Source organism: Euwallacea fornicatus, chromosome 15 (assembly GCF_040115645.1).
Source record: "Euwallacea fornicatus isolate EFF26 chromosome 15, ASM4011564v1, whole genome shotgun sequence".
NCBI lineage: Eukaryota > Metazoa > Arthropoda > Insecta > Coleoptera > Curculionidae > Euwallacea > Euwallacea fornicatus.
In genome coordinates this window covers 4101659-4115427 of record NC_089555.1, presented here as the reverse complement: position 1 = coordinate 4115427, position 13769 = coordinate 4101659, and the positions used below count along the sequence as shown (strand labels likewise).

General features: G+C 32.8%; 1 protein-coding gene and 1 long non-coding RNA gene across 2 annotated transcripts; one reads left to right on the top strand and one right to left on the bottom strand.

The window, feature by feature from the left end:
* Positions 1 to 489: 489 nt before the first annotated feature.
* LOC136343669 (uncharacterized) lies at positions 490 to 3802 on the top strand. Its single transcript, XR_010732830.1, has 3 exons — positions 490 to 621; positions 677 to 741; positions 802 to 3802. It is a non-coding gene; the product is annotated as an uncharacterized lncRNA (long non-coding RNA).
* A 7193-nt stretch (positions 3803 to 10995) lies between these two features.
* LOC136343754 (tigger transposable element-derived protein 6-like) lies at positions 10996 to 13484 on the bottom strand. The gene is made up of 4 exons (XM_066290682.1): positions 13436 to 13484; positions 12608 to 12695; positions 12079 to 12554; positions 10996 to 12032 (listed from the first exon to the last, which is right to left on the bottom strand). The coding sequence occupies exons 1-4, from the start codon at positions 13482 to 13484 to the stop codon at positions 11095 to 11097; spliced, it is 1551 nt and encodes a 516-aa protein (XP_066146779.1). The 3' UTR covers positions 10996 to 11094.
* Positions 13485 to 13769: the final 285 nt, after the last annotated feature.

The window sequence follows — 13769 nt, the reverse complement described above, 5'->3', positions numbered from 1 at the left end:
CTTTTGCATAAATAAATGCGTCTACATTAACTCTCAAAACATGCCAAATTTCACTTACATATCTCAAACGGTTTTGAATATATCAATAAAAGTTAGATTTTTTAAGTAAAGTTTAACACCCTGTATCTTCTTAATGAAGCATTATTGGAATATGGTTTATATAGGGAGTTATATTATTTTTCAATGTACTATTACCCACTGAAATATAATGAAACACTTGTGGGACACCCTGTATATCTCTGGTTTACTGGTAAGAAGTTAATGTCCTTTAATATGTTATTCAGGTTATGAGAAAGAATTTATAATTAACTTCCATATAAAGAAGTTATTTTTAAGAAATCCCTTCTTCTCTTTTAAACACGTGATTAATATTAAATCTGATACGTCGAAAAAAGCTGTTACGGGCTCTGCTTTAGTTCTGGCTGCACTCTCACGATGATAACACGTTTCACGCATTGGATTCTTCGCTCGCACTGTCATGGCAGACCTCTGTTTTCTGGTACGTTATATTTGGGGTTATGTTTCTTGAGTTGGTTTGTTTGGTGCAGGCTCGTGTAATTTTAGTAGTTTATTTTTTATTTGTGTTTTTTAATGTAATATTTCATTGAAAAGTGAAATTTAGTAAGTCATTTCTGGTATTTATGTGTTCGAAAAGTGCATTTGCTTTTTTTTTTAGGTCTGTTATAAAAGTGATAGATCTCAAAGATGATCGGCAACGCTGATGCACCTGTTGAATGAAAGGTATGTTTTAATTGTATGTAATTCTGCGGATCATTATTAAATATTACGTTTTGTTTTTAGAAAATAACTTAATTCAATTTTCAACTTAACATATCTGAGTTCTCTGAAGTAGTAACATCATCTACAAAACATTACTCATAGAGACATTTAATGAAAATCTGCAATATGATCTTAATTGCCGCATTGCCTCGCTTTGGGAAGAACGCGAATGTGTGCACGCTACAAACGCTCCTTAGATAGACATGAACGAAAATGTACACGTCATTGATCCTAAGACTTCGACTAATTAAAACATCAATTTATTAATTTTATAACATGGAAACTTTTTCAAAAGCCATTTTGGAAGATATCTAGTAATACGTATTAATTTTAAGAGCATAGATGGAGATAATTATAGTAAAATAGTAGATGCATTTAGAACAGTACTATAAAAAGCATTCCTACAATATGATTATTTATTAATATCTGATTAGTTAAATAAGAAAACAAAAGACGAATTTATTTTTAATTATGATCTTAAAATTATAAAATGTATCCAAATGACAAATTATACATGGCTTAGAGAATATCGCAGAATGGCTTCATGATCACTTTAATGCACAAGTATTTATTTTATTCAACGAATACGATGCGCCAATAAATAATTCTTTTTTTGCAATGAAAGTTGATATGAAAAAAACTTAATAAATTGCTTTGTTCAATATTCTCCAGTATACTTCAAAGTAACAAAAATGTTTGTCGAGCCTTGCTTTCTGAATTATCTTGTTTTGCTACTGTCACTTTATATAGAGCAAATAACATTGAAAATTTTGTTTTTAAATGATCATCCATTTTATAAATTTCCCAATGTAATCGAGACAGAAATAATCTATTAAAAATATGTATAAACGAACAAGATTGTAATCTAGTTAAATTAGATTACAAGGGTTATTTTAGTTTGAGTCAAATAACATTATATTCTTTATAGTCAATTTTACATTCCAATTGAGGCTATCAGAGTACCACTGGCCTAAACCCAAAATTATAGTTTCGAGAAAAACGTCTTTAAGTTTTGTGCCAGAATATGAATTTATGTTACATTAAAACTGATTTATATTGATATTATAAAATTGAGTATTTATTATAGGAGACTCTATAAGGTCTATGTTAATACATTTCAAATGTGTTTTTTCTTAAAATGAGTCCGTTAAGCTACTTTGCGTTTATCAAAATTGAAGTTTATTGGATAGGCATTTTTAATTAATGAAATGGCTATTACTTGATGTCATAATTAAAGGTAAAGAAAGGTATAACTATTTTATTAGAAACTAACAACATACATATAATTATACAAATAAAAAATTCCCAATAATTTTTTATCACAAATTTAATCCGATTTTTTCCCTTTCTGTGAAAAACATTCTTTTGGTTGGCCCTTAGCAGTTTTTAATTTCAAATAAAATGGATGACAAACTAGTTGTATAAAAGGAGTTAAGTCCCAAAGGCCATTTTTCTTTTTAGCATCAATTTTGTGCCCATTAAGGTAAAGGGGAGAAAGTTGAATATCTTTAGATTCACCCAGTGACTTTTTTTGTCATGTTAACTGAGTTGAATGCAAAGCCTTAATTATTCAAATATTTATAGTAAAACAGTGAAGGATCTGATTGTGTATAACGAAGCTACTGAATTTTCAACCATTCAACTTTTATTTCATTGGAAGAGATTTTGCGACTTGTTATATTGTTAGTTAACTTTGCCGTTGAAAAAGTCCTTACTAGTCATTTGGATTACTTGAAAAGGTCTTTTCTTTCTGGCAGAAGCAATGATATTCTTCCAATCATCTGGTAGGTAAATACTCCTAAAGAATTTTTTTTTCCTATTAAACCAAAATTTTAGTCACAGGGCAGAAATGAGTGGCCACTTACTACAAACTTATAGTTTATTTTCTTCACTGTGATTAAACTAGAAGTGACAATGTAGTTACATAAAGTGGCCATTTTAATGTTCCTGTTCTGGTCCCTACATTCATCGGAATACGTAGTAACTTTTTCTAAATCATTTGTGTCAGACTGAGTCAGTTGGGTGAGTTTTCTCGAACTTTGCAATTTGGCCGTGCAATTTGGCCGTTTGATCCCAAAAATGAAATTTTGTGGCTTAGACTACTGTTACGCTGATAGCATCAATTCAGATGTATAAAAAGTTATTGACAACAATCTTGTTTACTAGAACAATTTGAGGAGTTTTTGTTGATCCCTACAATAAGATATTTAATTGGGATATTGCGTCAAACAGGAGAAATTTATAACAATAGAATTCTAAATAAAATAAAATTGCACGATGTTGTCAAATTGAAAAAAGTTCTACTAGAATGTACTAATCCACAACAATTAAGTCTTTCTGATCCTTCTCAATGTTTATGTATATACTTTGTTTCTTTTGCAACAGAGTTTCATCACGTAAGTAGTTATACAAAAAAGATTCTCAACCGGAAGTGAATTGTCATTACAGTAATTTATGCAGGAAATTTCAAATGGAATCACGTGGGCGTCGTTGTCATTCTTATGTGCGATGATGTGACATGAGATACTACGTGAAGGTCACGAGCGGTAATTGGGTTTTGACCGTATCACACGGATGTGAGTGCATATAATTTTATCTTTTTCTTTAAAACTTCGGTTAAAAAAAAAACACAAATTTATTATATTATTCAACTGTAGGTTACAATTGTTCATATTCCAACATAAGGAACTTAATGACTATCGCACGCTTCCGCGTTCTTGCTTAAATAATAAAAAAATGCTGATCAAAGAAAAATGCCTTACAAGCGTGTTATTACTATGCGGGTGTTATTATTTTGTTTATCCTAATGAATGAAATGGTCATATAAGTATATTGTAAATAACTTACATAATAGCCAGTATAGGTTGAATTTCGTTTTGAACTGAAGAACTTGAATTTTAAAGAACTTTATTCTTTAAAATTCTTTAAAAACTGTCACAAAATTCTCATTGTTGGATTCCAATATTCAACAATAATCTTTTAGATTCAAATAAACAGTCTTTGAGCGACATCTAAAAGCAAACCGATTTGTTTGTTTTATATTTTTGTCAGCATTTTCATTTGAGAAAATCGACAAGAATGCATACCCAGCAGTTTTGCCATTCTGGTTTTTTGAGTTCAATGTTTAGTCAGTCTAATAAGGATTATCAAGTGCTATATGCGAGTTAAATTCGTGGTTCTTTTGAACATGAAAAAAAAAATTAAAATTCCGATTCACTGGGTTTTTCAATGAAACGACTTAATTTGAAATTAAGCTTTTATTCAGGCGATATAAATAGCAAGAACACTGATTAACTACAGCTACTTTGTTTTTTTTGGGAGGGGGGATAAAAAAAATATTGGCAGAAGAGGATACTGGTACCCGTGCAACCAGCCTGTGTGGGGTTTCGCTCGAGGCTTTTCCTGCCTATCCAAGGAGGCGTTTGGTACCTCTCGTTCTTTTTGACTGAGTTACCCCGCCGATATGGGGTTCCTCTACCCTCTTCTGTCCGTCGGACGCTTCTTTCTTCGTCGGCTTGATCCTTGGTTTCTTCTTTTGCAACGATGGGTCAGAAAATCCAGGAAGGCTGCCCTGGTTTTCGTTTTCCCACCATTGCCGGGGAAGCCTTGCGGCTGTTTTTCTTTCTCCTTTCTTCTAGCCTGCGGTTGCTTGCTTGGTCATGTGCAGGTCTGTTCCTTATTATCATCCATTATCTAGTAACTGGTTTCTTGGTCTCTTATGCGGAACGGCTTGCTCCAGAGTGTAATCTGTTGCTTTCCGGATTAGCTCGTTTTGGTGTTGCCCCGTTGCTTGGAATGTCTTGATTGCAAGTTCTTTTATGACGTCCGTCACAGCTACTCTGCTACTGCAGGTTCCTATTTATAATAAAATTATGTGTGACGTCATAGCGTTAACGCCGCAGTTTGCGTGTATGTAACACCTCCATCCTTAGATGGGCCTATAAACTAGGAGTTTCTAGGACCTAAAAATGTATCGGTTTCAGTAATCTTAGTTTTCTTCGTTTTCAAATAGATAGGCCGTAGATGCTTCGCTAGTAATACTAATATTATTACAATAATAATGATATACATATGATAGAACTGTCCAAATACTTGTTCGGTCATAATATAGAGTTTTGCCTAATAATTTGGAGTTTTCGCTTTTCTGTAGGGTAATTTCTTGTTGTAGTTCAGCTATTTTATTTAGGTCGACACGATTTAAGTTGGGTAGTTCTATTTCTTTATGTGGTAAATAATGAGTGTAATTAGTACTAACGTCTAACAATGGAATATTTTGAAAGTCATCTGTTGTCTTTCTGTTCCCTCTTAAAATTACATTTCTTATATTAAGATTACATTGAAAATCTAAATCTATTAAGTAGGTTCCATTAAATAGTATAGTGCTTTGTGAGGATTTACAAATTTCTATTCCGATAACATTTTGTGTTGTTACGAATATCCATTTATTTTTGTCTATATTTTGAATTTGTATATTTTTAATGTTGATATATAACGGATTACAATGAGAGATATTACGTTCGTATCTCATAAGTTGAACTTCACATGGTATGTAATCTTGGAATTTTCCTAAATGTAATTGGGAACATAAATATTCATTAGTGGACATATGTATTTAATTTGACGAATGTTACTGCTTGCTCTATATTTGAGAATATGTCGTAAATATTTTGATGAAAGGCGGTAATTTGTGTGATAATCACATGGATGCGGAAGAATTCAAAAAGATTTGCTTCACTTAGGTCAACTTGATTAATGACTTCTATGACTTATTTAATTCGTGATTCCAGAACAATTTGGTTGTGTGATACATTTTTTATTGTTTCTTGAAAATTGTTTACTGATTTAGAAAGGAGAGTCATTTGTTTATTGAGGGTTAATTTGAAATCGTTTTGGTTTTGTTTAAATATGTCAATATTCTGGTCAATTTGTTTAGCATCTTTTTGATCTAAGTTTCCTGTTATAGTCTTGATAATAGAGCCAAGTGTATTTATTAGAGCTCGTTTAGTTCTTATTTTAGTAGGGAGAATCTGGCTTATTTGACGGTTAATTTTTTGTCTTAGGTTATTGGTTATAACAAGGGAGTTATGAAATTCGAATTTATATTCCGTGGAGTTATTTATTTTTTCATTAAGCAGGTTAAATTTAGTATTGATTTCTGAAAATTCCTGTAATAAGCTAGTCATGTCAAAGATTTGGATAAAATTCCAATGATCGATCATCTTCTGAGCCTTGCCTAGTTTATAAGGTAGTACGCCGGGGTTGGTGTTTAAATTGTGGTATTGGGATTTTCCTTGCCTGAGGGGCCATCTGTAACGAGGGGTTTTCTTTAATTCTTTAACATGTGCAATTTCGATTTTATAGGGGCTTTTGGTGTTTTTAATTTTCACTTTGTTACGTTCCAATTTTTCTACGATTATATATGGTCCGCCGAATCTCGGGTTCTTTTTATTTCGCGGGTTTAGGTTTTTGTAGACCTTTTGATTGATTTCGAAATCAAATGTTTCGTTTCCTTTCATATTTGTTTTTGCTATGATTTTTTCTTTGTTACGGTCAATTTTTGTAATAATATCCTTGCATATGGCGTCGACTTTGTCTTTATGTGAAGAGACGTAATCAGAGTAAAACGTATTCGATATTAGGCCTAAAGGATCTCTAGAATTTTTATGGCCTAGAACGAGTTCGTGGGGTGTAAACTTTGTTACACTATGAATTGCACTATTGTACGCAATTATGGCGTATGGAATTAATTCGGTAATTGGCTTAACGTTATCTTTTTGTTTTAAAATTCGGAGGTGTTCAATTAAAGTGGAGTGGAAACGTTCCACTGGCGAATTTGATTCGTGGTGTCTAGGGGTCGTGAAGTAAATATTTATTTTTTGTGTTTTTAGAAATTCTTTTAACAATCCATTATTAAATTCTTTGCCATTGTCACAGGTGATTGTTTCAGGGCATCCGAAGAATGAAAAGAAGTTAACAAGTTTGTCACGAACTGATTTTGCGTTCTTGTCATTGGGATAAACTTCTCTAAATTTAGAAAATTTGTCGAATACTGTCAGGATGGTTCCAGGTGTAACATTTGAAATGGTTTGCTGGGTGTTTCTGTTTTTATGAGGGAAACATACGATTTGAAACGGCAATATTTTGCGGTCTGGCAAACGACGCAATCATTAATGAATTGGGTTATGTCTTTTTTCATGTTATGCCAATAGTAGTTTCTGTAGTCGTTCATACGTTTCGTTGATACCTCGATGGTTTTGTTTGGCTTGATGTTGATGGGTGATAAGCATGATCTTTTCTTCTGGTTCTCAAATATTATTTAGTAGTTGGGTGCAAATTATAATTTTTAACTTTTGAAAATCTCTTAGACATACTTTTGTAAACGGGGATATTAAATCTTTATCGATAAAATAAACATAACGAATTTTATCGACAGTCGTGTATTCTTGAATAAATTGTTTGATAATCTCCAGGCTATCGGGTAACTCTATGTGATTTATCGAGTTCTTATCAAAACGTTCATTGTTACACTTAGTTTAAGGATGAGGTGATTTCTTTATCAGGAAATGTAAAGATTTATTTTTTATTATTTCGTCGCGGATGCTTAGTCCAACATTATCACGATCGGTCTGTTGACTATGTATAGTTTCGTCGGCATTGATTGTGTCGGCAAGATTAGGAGGTCGGAGTTCAATATTAGAGGTGATATCCAGTTTCTGATGACTGGGTCCGGATGTGTTAATGTCTTTGTTTTTAGTTTGGTCTGTTTGTTCTATAATCGTTTTTAGATATTCCTTTATGTATGTCAGAAGGAATATTTCCTTCTTATAAAAAAAATAATAAAAACCCAAATTTACGCCAGACTTCTTTATTCGACAACGATTGGGAATGGAATGCCCACTCGCAAGGTGTCGGAGTCATTTCCCGGGTATCTGTTTTTCTTCAAAAACCGCTACACTATCCACATTCTTCCCACGCTTACATCCCTTAGTCATTCCTTTTCACACCCCATATGATAAAACAGACCCTCTTTACCTTTTAAGGCAACGACCTACTTTAACTAATACAAGTTTAGTCCATCTCCAAGGGGACACTCATAGGTGTCCGTGACATACAGTGCTGTTCACTTGAATAGACTCATCGGTTTTTTTGTAAAGCCGCATAAATAAGATATGGTTACTAAGCAGTTTATTTAATTTTTTATTTTACTTAATATGTTTAAAAATAATAAATACAAAATTCTTACTCAAAATCAAATTATAAATAAAGTATAAGAAAATTCATTCTAAAGAATTTTCACATGAATAGTCTCATTTGAAAAAATAAACAAAATCAGATTTATTTCTTAATATATAATTGTTCAATATTTAGTTGATTTTCCTTTGCTATTTATAATTACGAAAATTCGATTTGGCATAGAATTATACAAAAGATTGCAAATAGGATATGTTAAGTAAAGACCAAGCTTTTTGATACCCCTAATAAGGTCCGTTTTATTTTCATATTGTTTTCTATCTGCATAAACTTCTCTAGAAAGATATCCACAAACATTCTCAATAATATTTAAGTCGGGCGATAATGCTGGCCAATCAAGAACAACAATATTATTTATTCGTAACCAATCCTTTACTACACGTGCTGTGTGTATTGGTGCATTATCATGTTGAAAAATCCACTTTTCCTGTCCCATGACATCTTTATTTTTTCCAACATGCTAGTTAAAGTCCTTAAATACTTATTGGAATTTTGTTTGCCTTCAATGATGACCAAGTCGATAACTCCGTTATAAGAAATTGCGCCCCATATCATAACTGAGCTCATACACGAATGTCGCTTAGAAAGTGTTAAAAAACGAAATTAGATTAGAAGAATATTTGAGCCTTTATTTTTAAGCTCATATCTAATCGCTATTTGGAGTGATTTATTCTTATTATTCCACGCTGATTCTGCTTAGAGTCAATTCTCTTAGGCGGCAAATAATAATCAGAATCAGCATTGCCGATTGCTTTCTTTTAATCATAAGACATTAGCGTTAGTCAGTTCATTTTTACCGTTTCATATAGCCAGAACTTAAATTAATAATAAACTCTTTTTCGGATCGACTTGTGTTTAATTTAACAGAAAGAATTTGATCCTCCTTGCGCAAATCATGGTAATAATAAGAAATTCCGTCAGGCCCGTCTAAATTAAACTTTTTCTCATCTGAGAAAATCACATTGTACCATTCATAAGACAAGCTCATATGTACCTTTGCAAATTCTAATCGGGCTACAATATGCCTATTCTTTAGAGTAGGTTTTCTTTTTAATTTACAAAGTTTGATGTATGGAGCATTTTGTATAACTCGTCTAATAGTGGAAATTGATGCTTGTGTACCAACTTCTTTTAATTTTTTTAGGGAAATTTGTCTATTTGAAACCTTGTGTAAAATTAATCTTCTCTTCTTCTCTGTTGTAGCTTTTGAAACTTTTCCTTTGTAATTTCTTCTATAATTTTCGGAATTAAAAAAAAAATTATTGATTACCTTTCCACTTCTTTTAATTCTTCCAATTTCTCGATTGGAATATCTTTCTTCCCTCAGAAATTTTATTTTACCAATCTCTTCAGAATTTAATGAAGATCCGCGTCCCATATTACACAGTAATACTAATTATTTTCTTTAATTATTAAAGATATGCTCATAAAAATATTTCTCACTGTACTATACTTTCCTAACTAGCCATAAACATTTTAGAAATAAGACTAAACCGTTGAGGCTATTCAAGTGATAAACCTCATATGGACGAAAACAATTTTTTTAGGAAATTAAAGGAATTTAGTAAACAAATATTATACGTTTATCTTTTTGCGAACTTAACTGTTCGATAAACAATAATATTCCAAAGGAATTTTGTTTCTGATTTTAATTTACGTTTATTTTGATTCGAGTCTATTCAAGTGAACAGCACTGTACCACATGTGCCCAAGAATAAGACGTAACACCATCCTTGTAAGATGGCAGGTTTATTGCTCTTGCCTTAAATGAATTAATAACTAACCCAGTATCACTTTCTTTATGAAAGCTCACGTGTATGTTATTACCTGTGTCACCGGGGTTATTGAAAATAGATTCGTTTTCATAAACGTTTAGTTGAATTTTATATGATACGTCGTGAGTGTAATAATAGATACTATTTAATTGTCAAATGATTTGTTCTTTAACGAATAGTGATCTAGACACAAGTTAATCTGGTGACAACTTTGGACCTTCTTAATGCCTATCCTAATTGGATCTCCCCCTTTTTTAATAATAATGTGCTATCGTTAGTAAAGGTGAGTAATTTGTTTAGTCTATGTTAGGATTACAATAAATAACCATATATGAAACCTGAATCCCTTTCAGCACCCTTAAAGATAGTTTAAGACCTTTATGGTCTTCCAAACGTAACATTCGGCTATAGATTTATATGTTTGTTCGGCCTGCATTGTACTAATAATCATCACTCGTAAATGGTCATATAACTCCTCCTTCCTTAACTCTGAGAAAACAGGGGCTGCTTTTTGAAGAGTTCGAGTTGTATGTCCACTTTTACATTTTTTTTTTATAATACACAAATAGTACAGCTACTATGCCTAAGGGTACAATGATAATAATTAAAGCTATTGACATACCACTAGTTACAGCTTCTAAGTACTTTAATGGGTGTACATCCAATTTTTTAACGTTTTTTTTTTGTTTTTTTTTTTACTAATGACGTCTTTTAATATTTTTTGGATGTCTTTGATTCTTAAACGGTCGTATTCTATACTTAAGTGCTAGTTTTTGTGCTAATTTCTTAGGTGTTGCTAATAACCGATCGTTTGTTTGTGGGATTTCAGGGTCGTCTTCGCGGGTTTGATTTAATTTGGATAAGATATTTGTCTTTTTCACGTTTAACTTTAGGTGAATATTGTCGTTGAGTTCTTGAAATGTTTCTTCCAATTCGTGTAAGTAGTCCGTTTGAATTTGATTTAAATTTTTCTCAAAATTCAAGTGATAATTTAGGTTTCCCTTGAGAATTTGAAAAGGAGTGTAATCGTGTGAGGAATGGATGCTATTGTTGTAATTCAGAATGGCTAAATCGATTAGTTCCTAAATTGTTTTTATAGGTACTTTGACTCGCTAATACAGTGAAACCTCTCATAAGCGGACATCGTTGGTTCCAGCTTTTTTGTCCGCTAGTGGGAGGTGTCCGCTTGTGGGAAGGGTGGAAATGAAAATTAAAAAGAATATTGCATATTTTTTATGGTTTTAAAAAACTAAAGTAAAATAAATTAGAATTTAGCATACCAGGTTACTTAAGAGTTAAAAAAATCTACAATCTTTGATTGTTTCATTGTTTTTTGTTTTTCCTTGAGTAAACAACTTTGAAAATGGGATTCTACACTTTTAAGTTTTTGAAATGCCACAAAATCGTCCCGTGCAAATATTTTTAAGTCTTCAATCACTTTCAGGGCTTCACTATAAGATTTTATTGAAGAAATTTCAGTGATTATAATTTCTTCATCATCATTTTCTTGCCTATCTTGCTCACGCTCTTCTGAAAGTTCGTAATCAATGTTGCATTGTTCTTCTGTAGAAATTGCTTCGTCTATGTTTACGTATTCTGACGGTCCTACAGTGCTACAGACTTCTTTGCAGTTTCTTATAAGACTCGCCAAAAGTGACAAAGGTAGGAAGTCTTCTTGCTCATATTGTTCTTCAGAGGCAGATAAAGAACTTTCATTTTTCTTAAATCCAGCTTTAGCAAAACAGTTTTTGATAGTGGCTTGGGACACATTATTCCAAGCCCTATGTACAAAATACAAAGCTTCCAAAATATTTATAGATTTAGCCAATTCTGAAGCAGATAGAGCACCATCTACTTTAGTTAAAATATGTTTTAAAATTAAGTCTCTATAAAAGAATTTAACATTTTTAATTATGCCTTGATCTAAAGGCTGACACACCGATGTACAATTGGGGGGTAAAAAACATATTTTTATATTTTCTAAATTAAGGTCCCGAGGATGTGAACCGGCATTATCCAAAAATAAAAGTATTTTTCTATTCTGGATCCTCATTCTTCTGTCCATATCTAAAAGCCATTCCTTCATTATTTCACGGGTCATCCATGCTTTGGAATTTGACTTCCATGTAGCTGGCAAATCTTTGATAGGACAATTTTTAAGTGTGCGTGGACGGGCAGCTTTTCCGATAACCGATATCCAATAACTTTTCTTTTTCTCCAGCCATACTAACACAGAATAAAATAGTGAGCCTGTCTTTTGACATTTTGTTACCGACACATTTTTCAGATTTAAGTGCCAATGTTTTGTCTGGTAATGCTCGGAAATATAAACCGCTTTCATCTGCATTGTAAATGTCTTGTGGTCTGTATCCCAGAAGAAGAGATGGCAACTTTTGCAAAAATTCACTGACATCTTGAGGGTTAACATCTGCCGACTCGCCAGATATAGATTTAAAACTTATATTGTGCCTTCTCCATTTTTCTAGCCAACCATTAGAAGCACTGAATTGTTCGTATTTCAACCTGCAGGCTATTTCTTTAGCTTTAGCTTTTATCAGTGGTCCTGATATTGGAATGTTCTGGCTTCTTATTCGAGAGAACCAATCCAGACATTCTTTATCAATTTTCTGTGGAACATTTTTTAATCTATTAAGTTTTTGTCCTAAACTATCACCAGATTGCCACATTTTACGAAATTTCTCTTTTTTTTGTAAAATTTCTGCTGCCTGGGATTTTCCTATTTTAAACCTTAAAAAATAAACAAAAAAAATATTTCAACCAAATTTTTGTTACTAACTTACTTCTCTGCCAACTTTCGTACAGATAAATTATCCTTTTCAGCAATATTTATAAGTTCTATTAGGGGTACAAATAAGTTTCCGCCGTTTTCTATAAAAAAATTGGAATTAATTGTGAAAGAACGGGATATTACGTTTTATTCAAAGTATTGCCCATCAACGGCCACTACTTTTTCCCATCTTTCTGGCAGCATTCGGATACCACGGCGAAAAAACTCTTCATCTTTTGAAGCTATCCATGAATCGACCCAATTTTTGGTATCTTCATATGATGTAAAGCGCTGCTCAGACAGACCGTGTGCCATTGATCGAAACAAGTGGTAGTCGGATGGGGCAAGGTCTGGTGAATATGGCGGGAGGGGTAGGACTTCCCAATTAAGTGTTTCCAAATAGGTTTTAACCGGTGCCGCAACATGCGGACGAGCATTATCATGTAGGAGAATAATCTTGTCATGTCTAGAGTAGTAATGAGCGCGTTTTTCCTTGAGTGCTCGGCTCAATCTCATTAATTGTGTTCGGTAGAGAGTTCCAGTAATAGTTTCATTCGATTTGAGCAACTCATAATATACAACACCAAGTTGATCCCACCAAATACACAACATGAGTTTTTTTCCATGAATATTTGATTTGGCTACTGATGTTGAAACATGGCCAGGTGGACCCCATGATTTCTTCTTCTTTGGGTTATCATAATGGATCCATTTTTCATCCCCAGTGACTACACGATGCAAAAAACCCTTTGTTTTATGCCTGGCAAGCAGCATTTCACTCATGCAAAATCGGCGTTCGACGTCTCTGGGTTTCAGTTCATAAGGAACCCAATTCAAGTACCATCAAATACTTTTAAAATTCCTACTGTAGATCGTAGGGCTTCAGCCATTTTTGTTTCTAATTGATTACAAGTGTAGTGTGGCGGGGTGGAAATTAAACGTGAGTTCAGTTAAACACCTTTATTTAACAAACTCGAAGGTACAAGATTAAGAACACAGGTTGTAGATTTCTGTTAGGCACGAACAAGGTTGATTTCCGTTTCTCAGTCTCTTCTTTCTTAACTGCTTTTCTCCGAACTGCTTTTTGTGTCTTCCAATTTACTTATATACTACTTTGTATCTTTAGATATCGTTAAGGGTAGATCTAGACCTTTAACCTAGTTAATTACAGTGAA

Bases quoted from the DNA above. Each gene is read 5' to 3' on its own strand.
- LOC136343754 (XM_066290682.1), bottom strand. From the start codon at position 13,484: ATGGCTGAAGCCCTACGATCTACAGTAGGAATTTTAAAAGTATTTGAT. The intron at 12,555-12,607 runs GTAAGTTAGTAA...TTATTTTTTAAG, and splicing joins GTACGAAAGTTGGCAGAGAA to GTTTAAAATAGGAAAATCCC. The intron at 12,033-12,078 runs GTAACAAAATGT...ATTCTGTGTTAG, and splicing joins TAAATCTGAAAAATGTGTCG to TATGGCTGGAGAAAAAGAAA.